At 31.4% G+C, this 22,454-nt stretch overlaps 1 protein-coding gene across 1 annotated transcript in view; it reads right to left on the reverse strand.

Annotated features, from left to right (window-relative positions):
- LOC139486134 (sodium-dependent proline transporter-like) overlaps positions 1–21,910 on the reverse strand; it is a 58,256-nt gene extending 36,346 nt beyond the window's left edge. Inside the window, exon 1 of the mRNA XM_071270855.1 lies at positions 21,742–21,910. Coding sequence (XP_071126956.1) covers positions 21,742–21,756 — 15 coding nt within the window. The 5' untranslated portion in view covers positions 21,757–21,910. The remainder of the gene's footprint in view (positions 1–21,741) is intronic.
- Between the last annotated feature and the right edge of the window lie 544 nt (positions 21,911–22,454).

Genomic DNA, 22,454 nt, shown 5'->3' on the forward strand with positions numbered 1-22,454 from the left:
AGAATACGAGACGTTTCCACGACATAAGGTAATACATTGTATTTTAAACCTCGACCTTGTTTATTTAGTTTTATACTTTTGTGATAAAAGAATGATAAATTTGGCTATATCGCTACTACTGAATTTCTATCATCATTGTATCTATGAGGGTATTCATCCGGGTTCTTCATATCTGTATTCTTTAATTCTTTTATGCCAATTTTTCTATTCTTAATTTCTGTCAATTTATATATTTTGTCCATTATTCTGTATTCTGTAAATCAGGTTCTAATCCTCACCAATGAAATTTGCACAAATGACTAATAGACGACGATTTGACTTTAAGGGAGAAGGGGCTATTATACGGATGCAAGAACGTGCAATAAAAGGATGGGACACAGTTAAATACTCAACAATATAAACAAGCAGTTTCGTTTGCGATGGGAAATATATCAAGCCAAACGTCATCTTTTTATTATTATTCATTAACTAACATTCAAGAAATAATTATAATTTATCAAATTTTATCACTTTTTTCACATTTCCCAACCAATTGGGAAAAAATATTCTCTTCACTAGTAAAACAACTGTTCTCTCGGCAAATGGTTGGTCGAAATTTCAATTATGAGGTCTAATTTCTTGATTTCTTTGGAATTTCCTAATGTGACGTCATGATAAAAAGACGATCATGCATGATGTCATAATAATAGTTTATTGATCAGTAATACACCGGTTACTATTTTCTATTTAATTGCAGATTTCTAATGATAGATAAGTAAGAGAAAATTATTTAAGCTCCTTTTGTCTCATATCATATTTTACATTTTCGGAGGAAAATATATTTTATCTGAGTATGTAATGTTATTAGAAAGTAAAATATTAACAGTTTTTTTATATCAACTTTTTTTCCAGTATCAGTTAATAACAATATGACACTTAACAAATATGTGTAAATAAATGATAATTTAGGGCGATTTTCTATTCAAAATTTTGCATTTAAGCAACATTATACAATCAGCATTATATATATTTTAACGCCTACTGAGAATAAAAAAAAAAATCATAACCAGAAAGTGAATAATTTCCACCTTTCGTTTTTATCAATTTAAAAAGATCTCAAATGCATACGTCCGCAGAATGTTTAAAAGAAAACATAAGGTGCAGTTTAAATGCATAGCTACCGAGATTACGAGACTAAGAGTTACGAGACTTTTCCACGTAATAAGAATTTGTTACACTACACGAAATCCCGGATTTATAGAGGTATGCAAATGTTATGTAAATGTATTCAGAGACCGACATTTACATATATTTACAAACCACTGCATTTAGTTTATCTTGTCCTTACATGTTGTAAATATTAATATTTCTTGTGCTATACCCTCCTATGGGCGGTTATGAGAGACCGCGGTTTATAAAATATCTTAACACCTAATCAAACCATTTTGCAGTTAAGAATTTATATATATTTATGACCGTCGCAAAACTTTTGCAAACTTATGTATTTGTATACCTCTGCAAATGGAAATCTTTGTCATGTATTTTTCTATGATGTAAATTTATCCGCAAATGTGTTTCTTTGTCTAGGTAGCAAAGCATCATCATTCAAATGATTTTATATGGGTTATAAAGTGTAAGGTGCATCTACATTTTCCTGGTATGTAAACCAATTCAAAACCAGAACTTTATAGAGGGGTGTAAAGCATCATTTCCTTTAATCTACAGAGACCTGTCAAATGTATTGTAAAGGAATAATTTTGTTAGTCTTTATTGTCGGTTGAAATGTATGTCAAATCAGAACATATCAAAAGCCTTTGAACATATTCCGAAATGTATGGTAAATACATAGATTTGCAGACAATTTGTTTAACTGAGAAATGTGGTCAAATGATAATATCAATGACATGTGTAAATATATTGGGCATATGTAACTTTAAATACATATGCAAAGAAATGATAAAGAAAGATATTTCAGACAGCTAGAAATGTATGTGTAAATATATTGGGCATATGTAACTTTGAATACATATGCAAAGAAATGATAAAGAAAGATATTTCAGACAGCTAGAAATGTATGTGTAAATATATTGGGCATATGTAACTTTGAATACATATGCAAAGAAATGATAAAGAAAGATATTTCAGACAGCTAGAAATGTATGGTAAATAGATATATTTGCTTTTAATTTGCTACTATATTTGAAAGGTGCAGATTATATTTACAAATATTTCCATAGCATTAGTGGTCAAGCTATGATATGACAAAAGAGGGACGAAAGATACCAAAGGGACAGTCAAACTCATAAATCTAAAACAAACTGACAACGCCATGGCTAAAAATAAAAAAGACAAACAGAAAAACAATAGTACACACGACACAACATAGAAAACTAAAGAATAAACAACACGAACCCCACCAAAAACTAGGGGTGATCTCAGGTGCTCCGGAAGGGTAAGCAGATCCTGCTCCACATGTGGCACCCGTCGTGTTGCTTAAGTGATTACAAATCCGGTAAATAGTCTAATTCGGTAGGTCATATTCATGAAAGGGAAGGGGATTGTAGTTACGACGTAAGGAACATATCCGATATCATTTGTGAAACGGTTATTCCATAAATATCGCTGCTTTGGGATTGGTTTTGGCATATTGGTAATATCATTTATTATACATGTATTTTAATAATTTCTCGAGCTCTGTTTGGTGTACTGCGTAAATTACTTTATCCATCAAAATCTTGTTTCTCGGTAAGTTATGATGGTTCATTTGCATAAAACGATCGTTTCCTTCGAGTATCGCTTTGAAACTTCTGGAATTGCACGAGTCATAATTCACTCTGTTTATAAAACATATAATTTTTTTTAAAGAGACATATACTACAATATGTATTATATATGTTACTGCAGAGACATATATACTATATATATATAAGTACGTCTGAAATTGCGAAAGCAAATTTACAGATCTAACATTGTTGGGTTGATGTTTAAGACGAGTTGTAGTATATATATATATATATATATATATTATGTCTCTGGTTACTGCATGATAGTTATAATACATATATACAAATTAAGCCTGAACAATATTAGATATGCGGCCTCATTTTAAATTCAAATCGGTACCATTCGGAAGGTTATCGATCGATTTATCAAGTTTTTATAAAAAGTCCAAGTTTCTCAAATAGAAATATTCCTTCATCGGTAGAATAGTTGTCACATAATATTTGACACAAAACATATCTTGAGAGAATGTTTTTTTAAGAATCGGCTAGTTTGCACACATACTTAAACGTTAAATCTATTGACGAATATTTCAGTTTTGTAATATTTGTTTTCCTTATCCGTTAAGTCCAGTCACGAGATGTTGAACTCCGTGTGCTTTATGAAGCTCTCTCTGCAAAAACTTTCTTGTGTGTGAGAATGAAAGTTAAACACTACAAACAAAGAACCATGGAGTCACGTGTCATAATTGACACACAATTTACCAATGAAATCAAACAAAATTGATAGATAATATCCCTCCATCGACGAGATGTCGCCCTTCCTCCGATCAACGGGGTTTATCAGCAGTTAAATGTGACAATTATCACCTTTCACAGAAAGATCTGGTCCGAAAAGATCAATAGAAGACCACCGCTAGTATCAATATCCATCAATATAAGGCACAAACAATTATCATTTCTTTATGATTAATAACATCATACATTGTCTTAAAACAATGCTCCCGTTGTCATTTGATTGTGTTGTTTTTAAATACGCAAAACTGAAATAAGTTATCGAACTATCAGTCATTCGATATCTCATTTATCGCCTATTCCATCCTAAAATTTTACAGCTTCCATATGTACTTTGACAGGAATCGTTTTTTTTCTGTCATGATCAAATAAGTTTTAATTTTTTTAATTTTTTATTTTTTCTGCAATAATTACATTTAACATACTTTGCACACTTTTTAATTGAAATAACATTGAAACAAGAATCGATGTCACAAAGTCATTTTGTTTTAACATAATTCAAGAAGATTTGTAAACGACAAATACATATTACAATTACTCTTCAATCTTTTGAATCTCTCTCTGGCAAATTTCAAACAAAAGAAAAGTATATAAAACATCTTTTAGGCTTGGATCAGCATCTCAAAAACCTACAGGTCTACACAACATAAACTATACACACAACACAAAAAACAAATGACAGTCACAATACAAGTACATGTAACTTACTCAAACAGAAGGTACAAAAATCTATCTTACAAAAACAGTGGAGTCGGAAACATATATTATTGTACTTGCTTTCCATACAGGCGGGAAAAAAAGGAAAGAGGGGCAAAATACATAAACTATCGTTATAGTTAAATCGCATTGATAAATGTTTAAAACTCTAAATAAGTTGATATATTAAAGAATATTTTCCAATAAAAAGATAAAACAAAAAAGTGACAAGCCTCTGTGTCTATGAATATATCAAGGCACATTTCTGATTTTACAATCTTTAACTTGTATCATGCATGCTTTGGTACCTGGCGGATAAAAGTATTCGTCCCATTGGCTATCATACAACATCTTTTTTTACATACAAATCCTCCGTTCACGATGTTGTAATACCTATGCAGGTTGAACTTCAATTTAGAGGTTTATATATTGAAGTTTTAGTTCTTTGGGTACCAAACGTGACCTTTAGAATTTAATTACTATAATTTTTAATTAGTTAATTATGCAAGTTGCAAATCTGGCAGAATCTATCATAAATTAAAAGTCATTGTATGGAATGCTACCAAAATATAGTGTGTTCAAATGTAAAAAGAAATGTTAAAGTGAACTGCTTTTACGGAAGCGTATTAGCGCCACACATTTTTTTTTTTAATTTTTTCTTCCTATGTTTGCGTTAAACGCAAACCTTTGCGTTACAACGCAAACCTTTTGCGTTATATAACGCAAACCTTATAACGCAAACGTTTGCGTTAAAACGCAAACCTTTTGCGTTATAACGCAAACCTTTGCGTTAAAACGTAAACCTTTGCGTTATAACGCAAACATTTGTTTCATCTTATTTCTTATTTAAGATTCAAAGGAAACAGTAATTATTAATATAGGAGGCTGTATATAATAAAATTTATCACCTTTGTAGTAATTGCAAAGTAAACTGCTGGAATAATTAGATCATATCAATGACTAATAATGAGCAGAATAATATAAGAAGATGTGGTATGAGTGCCAATGAGAAAACTCTTCATCTAAGTCACTATTCGTAAAAGTAAACCATCATAGGCCAAATTACGGTCTTCAACACGGAGCATTGGCTCACAATAAACAACAAACTATAAAGGTCCCCAAAAACGATATCCAAGTTACTACTAGTATATATATTACAAAGAAAATTGAGTAAATTGAGGTTATACCTAAGAAAAAAATCAACCCTGCTAATATAGCTATAACCGAATATAAATATACTTCCAAGGTAAGCTCCGTTTGAGAACTGTGTAAAGTAGGTTACATTCAAACAAGCTACCCTTTGGCAATAAATGTATAGAATGAAGATGTTTTATTAATAAAATTATGTTCTCTCTATTCAAATTGCTACCCAATCATCTTAAAAATACTTCATTATATTGAAATGAAAATTCAATGACTTTCTATCAAAGAATCTTGATCATATTCTGAGATTTAAAAAAAAAAATTTCCTTATTAATAATTCATTTTAAAGCAGAAAGATCATTTTGTCTATTTGACTTGGAGGTTTCACAATTGTATGACATTATTTTTGATCTTTCAATTTTAATATGACTATATACTAAACTATATCTATTTTCTTGTTAAATTATATACTTTTCTGATGCACAAATCAGTCTTAATTTATGTATAATTGTACTTCAATTATTCCATTATTCCTATGCATATTTATTATAATGATTTGGCCTTGTTTGTGTGTTTCTTTTTTATCTACTAGTAAATCACATCCGAAATGAATGACAGACGGACATATATACAAAACTTAATGAATAATTGAAACAAAGATATTTGCGTTATAACGCAAAGGTTTGTGTTATAGCGCAAAGGTTTGCGTTATATCGCAAAGGTTTGCGTTATATCGCAAAGGTTTGCGTTATAACGCAAAGGTTTGCGTCAAAAGGTTTGCGTTATATCACAAAGGTTTGCGTTATAACGCAAACATAGGAAGAAAAATTAAAAAAAAAATGTGTGTCGCTAATACGCTTCCGTAGCTTTTGGCAAGAGACACACACTCATTTCACGATTGTATCTATACTTATAATCAATGCACATAAGTTATGGACTAGTACTGCACCCGTGTTAACTAGCATTGGGGGTCGCATGTCATTGTCCAGATACATTTGTACTAGCAATAGTGTTTTTTTATTGTATTTTTTTGTGTGTGTGTTTTTTGTTTTTTGTTTTTTCTTTGAGGGGGGCTGTAAAACTATTTAAGTTTGGTGAACCTATGGTCTAGTTTGTTAGGACAACAGTTGTGCGCTCGAAAAAAAAATGCAGTTGCTATTTTCATCAACTAAGATAAATATTGGGATGCCCCTGACCACTATTACAATTTTTCAGTAAAAGAAAGAATGTTGACACACATCATATGCTATGAAAATTCAAAGACGATTCAAGTAGATCAAATAAAAATTTACCGAGCGTTCCGAGAAGGATAAAGAGTATTCTAAGGGTTGCAAGCGCAACATGAGTTTAAGGGCTGTCAATCCTTCTAAGATTGCTACTAGATACAGTCTTAGCAGATAAGAATAATCTTAGCACTAAGATTGTGCCAAAACTGATTTATGACAGACTGAATGCTTCGTTTTTATCAACCAAGTTTCATTAACCATTTACACAAAAAAAAAATAAGTTTGAATGTTAACAACACAAAGACAAAAGTACAGCAATAAAAAATGCTACCCAAGACGGCAGAGTAGAGAGGAGACATGCAACAACGCCAGCAGATGAATACCATGAACGGAAAAGTAAAAAATAACCTAAGCCTAGAACTTAATTGTTGTTAAATGAAAGTCATAAAATGAACTATCCAAATATAAATCTTGTTTATTGTAAATAATGATAATCAAACTTAATATGAACGTAACTTTTATTGTAAATCGTGTCTTTTTTGTCATGTAATTTAAATTAATGAGAGAAAATAATATATTCCAAATCTATTTGTTCCTATGAATTACGGCTTCTTTCTTTTAAGAGTCATAGGATAAAAGAGGGCCTAGAAAAGGAGGGAGGTGGGTATTAATTCTTAATATTATTTACGCTATGCATGTTTTCTTTATTCTATACAAATTTTGCACGTTATTCTCTATTCTTTATATTCTAGAAGTCCACTATTCTTTATTCTTAAATTGTTAGCCTATCTTTTTCTTTTCTATTTATTTTTTTCATTTTCAATGCAGTTTCGTGTTCCCCTGCAAGTGGTCAATTTTTCTTTGTATTCCACAGCTGTGTACTAATATCAAGATAACACGATACTGAATGGCATATCTCCCGATTTCTAATTTTTTTTACACACACTTTTACTTTGAATCGAGTTACATCGGAATGAAACAGATATTTTGTCTAGTGTTGTAGACTATATGTTTATAAAGCAATCTATGGAATTGCAAAAATAAGCTCCACATTGGTCAATTATATACTTATAATATAGAATAGAATAGGATAGAATAGAATAGAATATTTTTATTAACCAAATAAGGGCCCCAGGAGGGCATATAGCATACAGACAATATTATTATAAACAATAACATATGCAATACACAGACAATACAAGATATATAACAAGTGTTAACAAATTAATAAAATAAAAGTAGCAATGTATTATTATTCAATGAATACTTTGTTGACATCAGTGACTCAAGTGCACCCGGTAAGTGCATTTTCACTTTGAATAGACCAACAAGAGGCATTAGTAGTTTGTGGGGAGAAAATATAAAAAAAAATTAAAAAAAAAAACAATTTAAGCACTCGCACATTTGACCATGAGGTATACTGCAAATAACAAGTATTATTGTATAGCAATATAATATTTCCCACAGAACGTAACCAAAAGTAAGCGTGCAATAAATTCTAATATTGCACTAGTTCAATAAATTTTCAAAATTCATGACGTCATCAACGTTTAAATCTTAGTTTAAGCCAATTTTTACTGTCAAATATTATATTGCTATACAATAAAAGGGTTATTGCATGAATATTGGGGAATATTGTCCCTCGTAGAACATATATTGCACTCTCAAGCTCGTGCAATATAAAATTCTACTCGGGACAATATTCCCCAATATTCATGCAATAACTCTCTATTATTTAATAAAGAATATTTAGTATGACTTATCTGCAGAAAGCACGAAGAGTCGGTGCTTAAAGGGAAGTCCCTATTTGTACTTAATGCAGATGAGTCAAACTCCTAAATTATTTAATTTTTTTTTTAAAAACATATATTTAGGATTATAGATTCTGGGTCCAGCCAGCAAGGATCATCAAGGAACGGTGCCAGAGAATTTTAAATTCTTCTTATGATCTGTGCAGGCTTAACAGGGTATCCAAATTCATATTAAAGAGTTATATTAAAATTAGTTATTGTAGATTATGTTGTCCTTCAATTCTTAGTATCTTCTATATATTTATAAAATGCAAATAGTACATTGGGATCCTCATTATTCATTATCCAAATTAATTTGTTATTAATATTTAAATTTTGAAAGTTTGGACATGATTTTAATATATTTTGCATCAATTCCTCTCTTTTTAATAAATGCGTGTCACATTTAAATAAAAAATGAACTTCACCCTCAACCTCACCTGAGGTGCACCTGAGACAAATTCGGTTTTGTCGAAGAGTACCCTGGTATCTACCAGATTCAATTTGCAACTTGTGAGTAGATATTCTTAATCTAGTTATACATTTCCTTTGCTCAAAATGTCGCATTATTGACAAATAATTTTCAAAACCGACGTTGCACTTAAATGTTACATAAGTTCGTAGTTTACCATCTTTATGTATATCTAGCTGTTTTTTTCACAATGCAGTATAGTATCCCTTAACAATCTGACCACAGTGTAGTTTAAATGTTGAATATTTTTTCGGAAGATGCTTTTCTATGCCTGACATTTTTTCCCTTAAAATAGTACTTGATCCATACCAAGAGGTTTTTTTTATATTTTTCAATAGATGGCTTTGTTCTTTTATACGGAGAAAGACTAAAAACTAACGTAATATCCAGGATTGTATACTGAATCCATGCATCTAAGATGCATGCTTTTTGTATTAATTGTTATTAGCTTTCAACTAATTGTCAGTAACTGCGAATAGTCTAAGATCTGTACTTGAAGTCTTTTGGTTGTTCGGATGTATAAGTACCCTTCCATGTCCACTCTGTTTTTCTGAGATGTATTCAATTTGTATTCATCTGGTGAGATAAGTGAACACAACAGGGATCCAGTTTATGCCCAAGGTTAAGGGAGGATTGGCTCCTTTAAACGAGTTTTAACCTCGCCACATTGTGTATGTTCCTGTCCTGAGTCAAGTAGCCTGTAATTCAGTTTGTTGTTATGTAACATATTTGTTTTTCGTTCATTATTTCGGACATGAATTAGTTCGTAAGTTTTCTCGTTTGAATTGTTTTACATAAATATTATGTCATTTCGGGGCCTTTTTTAGCTGACTTTTTGCGATACGGGCTTTGCTCATTGATGAAGGCAGTTCAGTGACCTATTGATGTAAATTTCATTGTCATTTGGTCTCTTGTGGAGAGTTGGCGATCAAACCACATCCCCTTATTCATATATATATATAGAAACACATATGTCATCGTCCTTGGTTTTTTTTTATATACATTGCTTCAAAGTTGACCGATACGCTTAGAATTTGGCAGAAAACGTGTGACGTTATACAAATATAGCCTTTGTATGAGGTCGATACAAGGATATATTGACCTGAAAGAAGTAATAACTATATTGACTGAGGACGAAGTCCGAGGTCGATATACTTCTTTGGGTCAATATATACTGTATTGACCTCATACAAAGGCTGTATTTATTATATTATTAATTTCCGACCATGTTTGTATCAAAATCGTCATTTAGGTTTGTTGGATCTTTATAGATATTACATTGTCTCCTTGACAATAACAACATATTAGTTGTTATTTCATTTACTTTTTTTTGACATCTTATGTATTTGAAGATTTTTTTTCGTCAAATAATCGATCACAGATATCATTTGTTTCAAAAGGTTAAACAATATCCTGAAATTCATTACATGACGTCACAAAGTATATCGGTTTTTAGATATTCTAAAAATAACCGTGCAATATGCTTTTTGCCGGTCAATATGCTTTTGCTATCCGCCGTTTTCTCTCTACCTTGGAAAATATAGTTTAACATGCGAATCAAATTTGATAAAATATACGAATTAATAATATTACGGAATAACGTAATTTGGTAAACATTGATATTGAGGTACACTTTGAATTGATTGATAGATGGTTGCTTAAAGTCCCGGTGGCAAATATTTCATGCATTTACAGGACGATACAGTGCAATTTGAATTGTTGTGTCTGACAAACACATTTTGTGCAGCAGTCAAGAAAGGTTAAACATTCTGTTAGTTGTGATAATTAAAAAGAAAATCAACATCCTGATACAATACAAAATACAGGATAGATACTCTGTTTGATGTAAACGGGTGGGTTGTGTGCGTAGTTAGTCGGATCCAGCCATTTAAAAAAAGGGTGGGTCCCAACCCAGAGTAAAAGGGGGGGGGGTCCAACTATATGCTCCCATTCAAATGCATTGATCGGCAAAATAAAGGTGGGTTCCAACCCCCGGAACCCCCCCCCCCCACCCTATCCTTGGATCCGCCACTGATCAGTGCCGACACACTTCTGATGACATTGAGTAAAAACAAAAAGAGACTCAAAGACAAACACCAGTTTTAAAACAAGTATACGACATATACATGAGGATGACAGTAAACCGGATGTATTTTACATTTATTTATGACTTGCTATTTTTTACCGGATTTCCAGTCCCGTTATTGATTTATTGTTGTACTGCTGACGAGCGGGCGGGCTGATCCAATCGTTTCCGTTCGGTAAACTACGAACCTTTCATCCAAAGGTTTTCAAATTTTAATATGTAGTTACTTATGACAAAATGGAGGTAGATTTCGATATTGGCGATTAACATTTACATCATTCAGCAACAATATTATATAAGTTTGAAATAATTAAATGTCAATCTTGATAAGAAAATGTTTTAAAAATTTGGAGCCTTCGATTGGAACAAATACATGTACTGCATGGGAATATTTCTTGAGATCATTATATCTTTAAATAGGATAAAGTCAAGATTGGAAAACAAAAAGGACAAAGATTTTCTATATCTATTCTGAATTGAATAAATATTTTCATATATAACTGTATATATATATAATCAGATTAATATAATAGAAGGAAGTTTATGGAAATTGATGTATTTTTTTACATTTATGTTGGTCATGTTTATTCTTGTTGAAACACGAAATACAGAGATTATATTCAATTTAAAGGTTACATTATTTGCTTTGCATCGAATTTATTAAATCTGCTATATATGAGAAGCGGAGAAACGAGAATGCTTGTTTTTATATACAAAAGATAATTGTTTTAAAATACTTTTTTGTATATAATTTCAACATATTTCTATATAATAAGCTTGTAAACGTGTACATTCTACTTTTAAATATGAAATGGTGTTTATCCTCAACAGAATTCAGATACAAATTATGCTACTGTTCTAATTTCTTCTTTAATTTTTTAGCACGTAAACTTTTAAATTATTTGCCTTTTTCAAAGTATTAACACATTTTCATGAATACAAACTGCATGTTTAATTATAAAAATAATCCCTATGTCTTTATCTGCTATATTCTTGGCTTGCGTCTAATTGGCATGATTTGTACATGTTTATATTATTAATCTCTTTAGAACGTCTGGATTTTATTATACCCATTTAGCGTTATTAGATCAATTTTGGTAATTAACACATACGGTTTTCCTTTTAAGGAACCCTGTAGTGCTAAAAGATGAACCGTTTCACAGTCGGGAAAATCCATTCATTTACATACAAGTGACATATTTACCACCTATTGAGGGATACTTGATTAATGCTCTTTCTTTATTGTATTATTAGGCATTTTCAATTGTTATCATAATCATTCTGATAAAATACATGTACATGTATGTGCATACTCGTGTATTTTCAAATTATACGATCATGCAAAACATTGAAAACACACGCCTTGGCTTAAGTTATATTGAAGAAAAAAAATCAATTATTCTCTTGATTAAAATAAGAAAAGATCACAAATAAGCAGAAACTAAACTAACTTTTTCCACACCAATATTGGTACTTTACCTTGGGTTGAGAAAACGTACCGCTTTTATCGATTTGATCATTATTTATTCTGGTTTAGAGTTTATTCTAATAATTATAATGTCATTGAATTACGTCGTCTTTTTTTCATTTTTGAAGTACAAAAAGTAATAAAGTAATGCTGCTTACAATTTAGTGCAGTGTTATTATATTAGTGCAGTTCTCCCTACACCTAAGATTCGTGTAGCATTTGCAGCTGGACGTTTACACAAATCAATCCATCAACCCATTCATTATGTGTCTTTAAGCTATAAAAAAAAGTATCAATTTACTATTACAATTCGTCGTATAAGTTAACGTTTCCGTTCTGATACAAACAAGCATATCGAATTGTAAACCCTGCTGTAAGGAAAGATAAATACATTTTACAGCATTTGTGTTTTTTTTTATACCAGCAAGATCTTAAAAAATCCTCACTCAAGTTTTAAATAGTTTCCTTGGTTCTGGATAAAAGCATTTAAGATTTTTTTAACCATTCAAATAGAAAAAAATATCATCGGTCCGACATTTAAAAAGCAACCTGCCATTTTTAATATCATAACTTCAAAAAGTTCTGGTTTGGATTCGGGAAGAACAATATCTACTTAATCAATTCAAATATTTTCACGGTCTCTGAAACCATCAATACGTAAAATTTCTTATAATATATAAGACACTTTCTAATTTTTTGGGAGTTAAGAAAAATACATTTCTTTACATATATGAACGATATCAACAAACGTTTACAAATATTACACAAACATTTGACAGCATTTACATTGGTTGTAAATGTTTTATAAACCGCGGTCTCTCAAAACTTTGCATACGTCTGTAAAGATGTGTTGCAAATATCAATATTTATCAAAATAACTACAATACTGGAAAGTATTAATAAATAAAATACATTTCTTTACATACGTGAACGATATCGACAAACGTTTGCAAATATTACACAAACATTTGACAGCATTTACATTGGTTGTAAATGTTTTATAAACCGCGGTCTCTCAAAACTTTGCACACGTGTGTAAAGATATATTGCAAATATCAATATTTATCAAAATAACTACAATACTGGAAAGTATTAGTAAATAAAATACATTTCTTTACATACGTGAACGATATCGACAAACGTTTGCAAATATTACACAATCATTTGACAGCATTTACATTGGTTGTAAATGTTTTATAAACCGCGGTCTCTCAAAACTTTGCATACGTCTGTAAAGATATGTTGCAAATATTCAATATTTATCAAAATAACTATAATACTGGAAAGTATTAGTAAATAAAATACATTTCTTTACATACGTGAACGATATCGACAAACGTTTGCAAATATTACACAAACATTTGACAGCATTTACATTGGTTGTAAATGTTTTATAAACCGCGGTCACTCAAAACTTTGCGTACGTCTGTAAAGATATGTCGCAAATATCAATATTTATCAAAATAACTATAATACTGTAAAGTATTAGTAAATAAAATACATTTCTTTACATACATGAACGATATCGACAAACGTTTGCAAATATAACACAAACATTTGTCAGCATTTACATTGGTCGTAAATGTTTTATAAACCGCGGTCTCTCAAAACTGCCCACACCTCTGTAAATCAGTTATGCAAATTTTAAACTTTGCATATATCTCCTATCTTGGAAAGTGCATGCAAATCTATGGCATTTCTTTACATATCTTTGGAGAATGACTAAAGCTATGGAAATAAAATAATTATCTTTAGCATATCTTTGACGACCTCCTAAATAATGTCAAAGGAATAATTCATTTACATATACATTAGCAGGTCCGCAAATATATCTTGCAGAAAAGTAGTTACATTTGTCAAACATTTACATGACTGTCCAAATTGTTGTAAATCTGCCTTTTCGTGTAGTGTTATAAGATATAAAAATTGTACTTTAAAACCTAGACAGTATTTATTTAGTTTTATACTTGTGTGATAAAAGAATAATGAATTTGGCTATATCGCTACTACTGAATTTCTATGATCATTGTATCTATGAGGGTATTCATCCGGGTTATTCATATCTGTATTCTTTATTTTTTTATGCCAATTTTTCTATTCTTAATTTCTGTCAATTTATATATTTTGTCCATTATTCTCTATTCTGTAAATCAGGTTCAAATCCTCACCAATGAAATTTGCACAAATGACTAATTGACGACGATACGACTTTAGGGGAGAAGGGGCTATTATACAGATGCAAGAACGTGCAATAAAAGGATGGGACACAGTTAAGTACTCAACAATATAAACAAGCAGTTTATTTTATTTTATCGTTTGCGATGGTAAATATATCAAGCCAAACATCTTGTCATTTATATTTATGAACTAACATTCAACAAATATATAATATATATATATATATATAATTTCTCAAATTTTATCACTATTTTCACATTTCCCAACCAATTGAGAATAAATATTCTCCTCATTAGTGAAACAACTGTTCTCTCGGCAAATGGTTGGTCGAAATTTCAATTACGACGTCAAATTTCTTGATTTCTTTTGAATTTCCTAATGTGACGTCATGATAAAAAGGCGACCATGCATGACGTCACATATAAAGATTTCTGCAAATCTTTGAAAAGAAAAGGTAAACTTGTTTAGATATTGTCTTTAAATCAGCAGAGAAACAGATTCCACTACTATCTCTCGTGTATTACGATATTTCACCACTATCAAGTAAATTTTAAATATTTAAAAAGCTCGGCAAACCTCGCGTTTTAAATTTTAACTGTCTCGAGTGGAGAAATATCGTAATACACTTGATGCAGTGGTAAAATCTATATAACCACAACCTGATTTGATTGGAAATCTAGTACTTTAATACTTAAACTGGAACCCATGCATAGCCTTTATCAATAATAAGAGATTTTTTTGTCAATACGCGAAAATTGGTACCTAGGAAATAAATGAATCCAGAGTACTGTGAAAAAAAATTGCGAAATTTCAAAATTATCCATTGCTATCGCAAAACAAACATCAAGAGATCACTGTAGGGTTTCCAGTGCAGTAGCTATAGGAATCCTAAATGACCCTGACAAAAATTTTGCAATCAAATACAAGGACACTGCAAAATATCAATATATGAATATAAAAAGAAACATTCTACTAAGGCCGGGACATACCTATGACCAACATATATAAAGCTGACTATGCGGTTTGGGTTTTGATCATTGTTGAAGGCCGTACGATGACTTACAGTAGTTAAAACTTTTATGTCATCTAGTCTCTGTTGGAGAATTTGCATTGGCAATCATACCACATCTTATACTTTTCATATATTCCTGACATGGGATGGGCAAATAGTACAAGCAATGGGGTTTAACCTAAAAAAAAAAAAGATCTTTAAAGAGGGATTTCAAAAATTATCCTAAGGGTGCAAACGAGAACAAGAAAGCATCAAGCTTACCAGTATTAGATATGTCTCAAAACTTCCAGCAAAGATGGCAAATCTTTGTGTTGTGCATTGTCAGAAGAATAACAGCAATTTTTTTATTCTATGCAAGGAGTGAACAAGAGCTTGGGCAGTCTTGTGCTTTGTGGTTCCAAAAAATACTTCTAAATTTCAAATGAATTGGTTCAGGCATTCTGATGTTTTGAAATGGAAATAAAACTAGGTAAGAACTGCACACCTTGGACTCCTAAAGGTTGGACACGAAAAAGCTGCACGAGATCAAACTGACATGTCTGGAAATTTTTAAAACACATTCAATCATGTTTACATATAAAATCTTTAAATAAGCTAATAATACATAAGTATGTAAAAGTAAACAAATAGATCACAATTATTGTTTATTGTGGGCCACTCTCCTATTGGTGCTTGTCTCTTTAACACCACACATATTTTCGCTTTGGTGTTTGTTCAAAAGCCTTTATCAGTTTTTTTTTGCTACCTTCATTACATCTGCTTTATACTGTGGTATATTGTGGAATCCTTTTCGGTATCGGATATCGGATATGATATCAAGTGTTTAATGTAGTTGATTAAATGAGGATATTGCTTTGAGTGCGCAACAATGCTTTCTTTGGTCTGGTGTCCTGTAACTATGTCCTTGCTGTCTCTGTTCAGCATTTCTACATATTGATTCAGAGCAAGGTTATTGTTCTTTCCCCTTGAATGTTTACTGTTCTGTTTAAAACCAATCTATCTCTTTGTTCTTAACTGATTAAGCTTCTTCTGAAGGAGCAGTCAAATGAATGCAGCCAATGACATATTATATATTTTTTTGTTTTGGTGAAAACTGATAGTTCATATTTTGCTGACCTCACATATCTCCTCCCATCTGTCCGAAACATATCAGTATTTAAAAAACACACTCATCAACAATACTTGACCTTTTTGTTCACAGTTCTTTTCATTGAAATCAGATGGGAGTTCTATAAATCCTTCCATTTCAAGTGTAATGAAGTATTTTATAAATAAATACAACAGCAGGCATCAAATATAGTAAAGTATAACAGTTTGTATCAAATCGATTTGACAAACAATAATTGTATCCAGGAGTCAAAACACACAACTTACTAAAAATTCAAACAAAGACACAAAAAAAAGCTGTCAAGGAGTGCAGAGAATGAAGGCTGATGTAGTAGATAGTACATACAGTAAAGTTAAAAATAATTTCATACACACTTCCCCGAAGTACACATTAAGTTATATATAATTCAGTGGCGGATTCAGAGGGGGGCGTAGAGGGCGTACACCCCCCTTTGCTCGGACTATTTTGTAAAATGATTAATCAGACTAGACTTCGTGAACTTTGCCATTTCCCGTGTACTCTTTATTTTATTTGTATGCGACAATTCTTTAACCATAAAGATATTTTTCGCTGGAATCTACTGATTATCAAAGTCATGTGTCTATGACTCGCTATGGTGGAGTTGACCAGTGCATCGAAAAAGTCGTCGCTCAGTCATTTTAATATTTAAATTACAGTAACACATTGCTTTTGCTGAGGATGATAATCATGACACCTTCAAAGCGACACATGATTGAGCAAGAACGTATTGACTTCTATTTCATTATTCCACCAAACAGAAAGTAATACTCTATATATACAGACTATTACACTCTCATGACAAAAAAGTTCCCCATCAATATTAAACACCTACGAAAACATGTTTAACCCCAAACGCCCCAGCCTATTTTAAAATAACATAGCTGAATAATGATCCCCAGTCAGTATAAGCTCTACATTCATTTTAAGTCTATTGTACGAACAATTTGATTTGAGTAGACAAGTCTTAGATATTGGAGAGAAAAAAATTGATTCTGATTATTGCCTCAAACAAAAATTCTGGTCGTATTTGGATTGAAAACAAAAATCTTGTCCACATTTTTGCTATTAGAAACGAAAATTTCCAACAGAATTATTAAGCATACAATGAACATGTTAATAATAAACAGCTGCGCCATGAGCGCATGATACGCCCGTCGTCTTGTGTGAAAGTTTTATGCAACCATCATAAATAGTTTCTGAGAAAGTTTTAAGCAATAACCATGTATTGTTTTTGAGATACGGCGGAACATATTTCCCCTCCCCCTTCCATCTTTTTTTTTACAAAAAATCTAAATATCACTAAAATAAAATTTTGAATCATCACCAAAAAGTATACAGATCTTTAGATTAATGTAACAAAGAAGTGTGTAAATTTTTAAGCAATTATAATAAACCGTTTTTAAGATACGGCGCGACATGTAAAAAAACCTCCCCCTTTTTTACAAAATACTCAATAACTCAAAAATGAAATTTTGAATCATCACCAAAAAGTATACAGATCTTAAGATTAATATAACTAAGAAGTGTGTAAAGTTTTAAGCAATAATCAAAAATCGTTTTTGATATACGGTGCGACATGTGAAAAAAAAAAAAACCCCTGTTTTAGTTACAAAGTGCTGTAAATCAAAAAGTTTTCATCTTATTTTCACCAAAAAGTATACAGATCATTTGACCATCATAAGAGACAACTATAATAATTTTCATGAAATTTGGATAAGTCGTTCTCAAGTTACGGTGCGACATGTTTACACCGGACAGACAGACGGACAGACGGACAGACAGACAGACGGATTGACACCGGACATTTGTATAACATAATACGTCTCGTCAAAATTTTGACGGGCGTATAAAAGCGTGCATATTTTATTTTGTGGCAAGAGTTTGCATGTCTGGCCGTCATATCTGTTTCGCCGAACTGATATATTGAATACTTTTTTCAAGACCAGACTGCAACCTGCCTGCTGGGTGTGGCCATTATGTCTCAATTTGTCGGCCGTCAATCATAACTTCGTTGTCATTTCAGACTCATTATTAGCCTTTGGTTGATTTGTAAACCCTCACTTCACTTAATTATGTTGGGTGAGATATATCAACCAAACATTTGGATAAAAATTGCTTGTTTGTCTTTTTTAACTCGTGACTGTCGTATTTTAAATTTAATCATATAGCCCGGCGTATATCTTGTTTACAACACGAAATTTGTGAGGTTATGATAAATTTATTACTTGCAACAAACCGGCGAGAATTTTCCATGTCTTTTTTTTTACTGATAAGTCCCATGCACATCAAATTTATCAGAACATAGCTTTGGATCCATACTACTAGTATCATTTAATGATAGACAATAATAGGGAGAATACAGCATCGAAAATATCCAACACTTACACTTAACAGCAACTACAAAATATACATGTTATATATGTTAAAATATTCGCCCCCCCCCCTTTCCAAAATCCAGGATCCGCCCCTGCATTTACAAGGGTATGCAATATGAAACCAACACCATAAAACACACGTGTGTTCGAAATGTACCTCTGGACACAACCAATATCAACATATTAAGTAAAACGATAGGATCGAATATCTAAATGCTTACATGTATGTGCACGCCTGCACTTTGTAATTTTAAGCTTGGAGATCTACTAATGTAGTAAACAGTTAGTAGAATGCAATCATGACTTCATTGAAAGTTACATAACGTGTACTTCAAAGGGAACGTCTGATAAGAATATCTCATTCGAGAAAAATAATAAAAAACATTTTAATCTTTGAACATGTAAATGCAAATACATAAATTAGGTATCAGATATGGTAAATGCTTGGAAACACAATAAATTATAATTATCGTGAAATGGACGTCAAGATTTGCACCAAAATGTTTTAAGCTTGAATTCGTTTGTATTCTATATACAAAATATACTCTAATCTTGAAACAAATTGTCAACAATTTTTCTTTGGGAAAACCGTAGATAAAATTAATTTGTAGTAACGAGATTCCTGACTAAATCATAAAAAATCTAAAAGCAAATTAATTAGGAAAAATACAAACCGTAAATAAGAACCTAAGGAACATCAAAGTCCAGAAAAAGAAAATGAAAGTAAAAAAAGAAAAATAAGAAGAAAGCCAAAAGATCAACGATACAGCGAAATAATCTGTTTGAATTAGCCTTTTGTTGTTATTTTTCTATTTTCTCTCTGTGTCTACTTGATCGTCATTAGTTTATATTTTTGGTATTTTTCACTCTCTGTCTTCTTGACCGTCATTGGTTATACTTTTTGTATTTTTCTCTCTCTGTTTACTTGACCGTCAATGGTTATACTTTTGGTATATTTCTCTCTCTGTCTTCTTGACCGTCATTGGTTATACTTTTGGTATTTTTCTCTCTCTGTCTTCTTGACCGACATTGGTTTATACTTTTGGTATTATCCACTATCTGTCTTCTTGACCGTCATAGGTTAAACTTTTGGTATTTTTGTCTCTCTGTCTTTTTGACCGTCATTGGTTATACTGTTATACTTTTGGTATTTTTCTCTCTCTGTCTTCTTGACCGTCATTTGTTATACTTTTGGTATTATCCACTCTCTGTCTTCTTGACCGTCATTGGTTATACTTTTTGTATTGTTCGGCTGTAAAGGCTCTTTAACATTTGTATATGCTAGGGATAATCAACTACTAGCAACTTTCACTCGATTATCACTGAAGGCAATTTATGTCGAAATTAAATTTGGTACCATAAATTTGGAATTTCGAGACAAAAATGATGTTCAGGAAGAACATTTGATTTTTTTTTAACCAGAACTGACCACCCACAACTGTGAAAGGCCTGGAAACACACAAGTCATCGTAATTGTACTCTTATATGATGTTTCGTCAATATAAGACAACTCTCTATCAGAGATACACACGTCTTTTTAATTATAATGCGTATATATATATATGTTCAGACGTAGTTATATAATGAGCAACTGATTATTGAATCAGATGAAATTGCAGAATGTTGAACGAAGGTATTGTGTTTTGCAAAAGTAGTTTGTGTTGATACACATTGTACTTTTAAAAACGTCGACATCTTCAGCAAAAAAAGTCAAACAATATAACTTTAAAACATAGATTTGTTTACCATATTTAGAGGTAATGTAAGGGTTTAACGAACATACTTTACAGCTTAAAAAGTCAGTCTGGAGTTTTAATCGTTTTTTAAACTGTAAATTGCATTCAACATAGTAATAAGGCTTATAATTGAAGCGTGCAAAATATAACATAAAATGAAAGCAATAAATTTAATAAGTACATTAAAGTTGAACAGAAGAAGTGATTGGACTAATTAGATGTCTAAAACGTTGAAACGGTGTCTTTCAAATAGTTTATAACATACACAACTTTTTTAACAGTTTTTGTTATATCTTTTATGCTGATTTAAAAGGTCCTTTTGATTAAAATTGATTGAATAGAATACCCGATAAAGACTTGAAAGATGTTCAGCGTTTTAAATACTCATATTTTTGTACCCCAGACACGGACGTCCTTAACCAAGTTTCGCATATATAACGTTTTGGAAAATTTGGGCTTCTTTGCTCTTCACAATCGCTATTGATTTGACATATGAACTCTTTTGAAATGCACGTCTGGCGTACTAAATTCTTTTGTCAAAAACAAATAATTATTATGAAATAGCAACAATGACAAACCCTCCTTGGGATGTATTCAGTAAATAAAAGAGATGTAACTCAAAAGCACAGGAAAATAAAACAGTCAAGCATAAGAAATCTATATTGCTATTAGCCGACATCAATACACTTGAAAGAAAAGAATGAAACAGATAAAATATCTAATTTTTTACATGATTAGGAGATACTTTAATGTATCATCGACAAAAGTATCCAGGGAGCTTTCGTATGAGCATGATCAACAGGTTGCCATTTCAAATAGGGAAAGAAAGACGTATATAAATGTATATATCATTTATCCTCGACTCTTACCCTATTTTTTGCATTCATTCATAGCAAAATAAAAACAAGAAATATTATGTATACTTGTCAATCTTACCTCTTTCTGTCCCATTCTTTTAGCTCAGTATACAGAAGTTTAACAAAATAAAACGAAATAACTAAAATAATAATCCAGCGATCAGTTTATGAAAAAGTTGGCAAAAACAAGTACATTTTTTAAGTCATGTGACCATTGACGGTTCGTTGGACAGAATTTCGTTTCACCTAAACAGTCATATGATATACAATGGGTAAAAAGTTTGTATATCTTTACATGTATTGGTTTAAATGCAGTATGCGTTAATCGATACTAAAATACTATATAATGTTAAAATATGTTTATGCAAATATGCATAATTCAAATAAGATAAATAGCAAAAGAATGTTAAGGTATAGTGCTTTAAAAGCGTTATTTTGTAAGATTCATTGTATGACTAACATTCATTTCGTCTATTTTGATGTCGAAGAAAGAGGCCTGAACATGACCAGTTTGCCCGAAGACCTCAACATAAACACAACTTGCATCACCAACATAAAATCTCCCAGTGCCGGTACGGATGCTGCACATAACGGTTGGTCATTAAACCGAGTCATTACCTCTGAGTGTGATTAGATTAAGAAGGAGATGCAACTGATGAAGAAAGATTATGATGGATCGGTCAAAGAGCTCGAGACAAAGTTGATGGACAGAGTGGGGAGGTCTAAATGGGTCTCTGTCAACGGTGGTAAGATAAACAACGACATAGATATGCCACACCATTCTATTCATAA

This window comes from Mytilus edulis, chromosome 8 (genome assembly GCF_963676685.1).
Source record: "Mytilus edulis chromosome 8, xbMytEdul2.2, whole genome shotgun sequence".
NCBI lineage: Eukaryota > Metazoa > Mollusca > Bivalvia > Mytilida > Mytilidae > Mytilus > Mytilus edulis.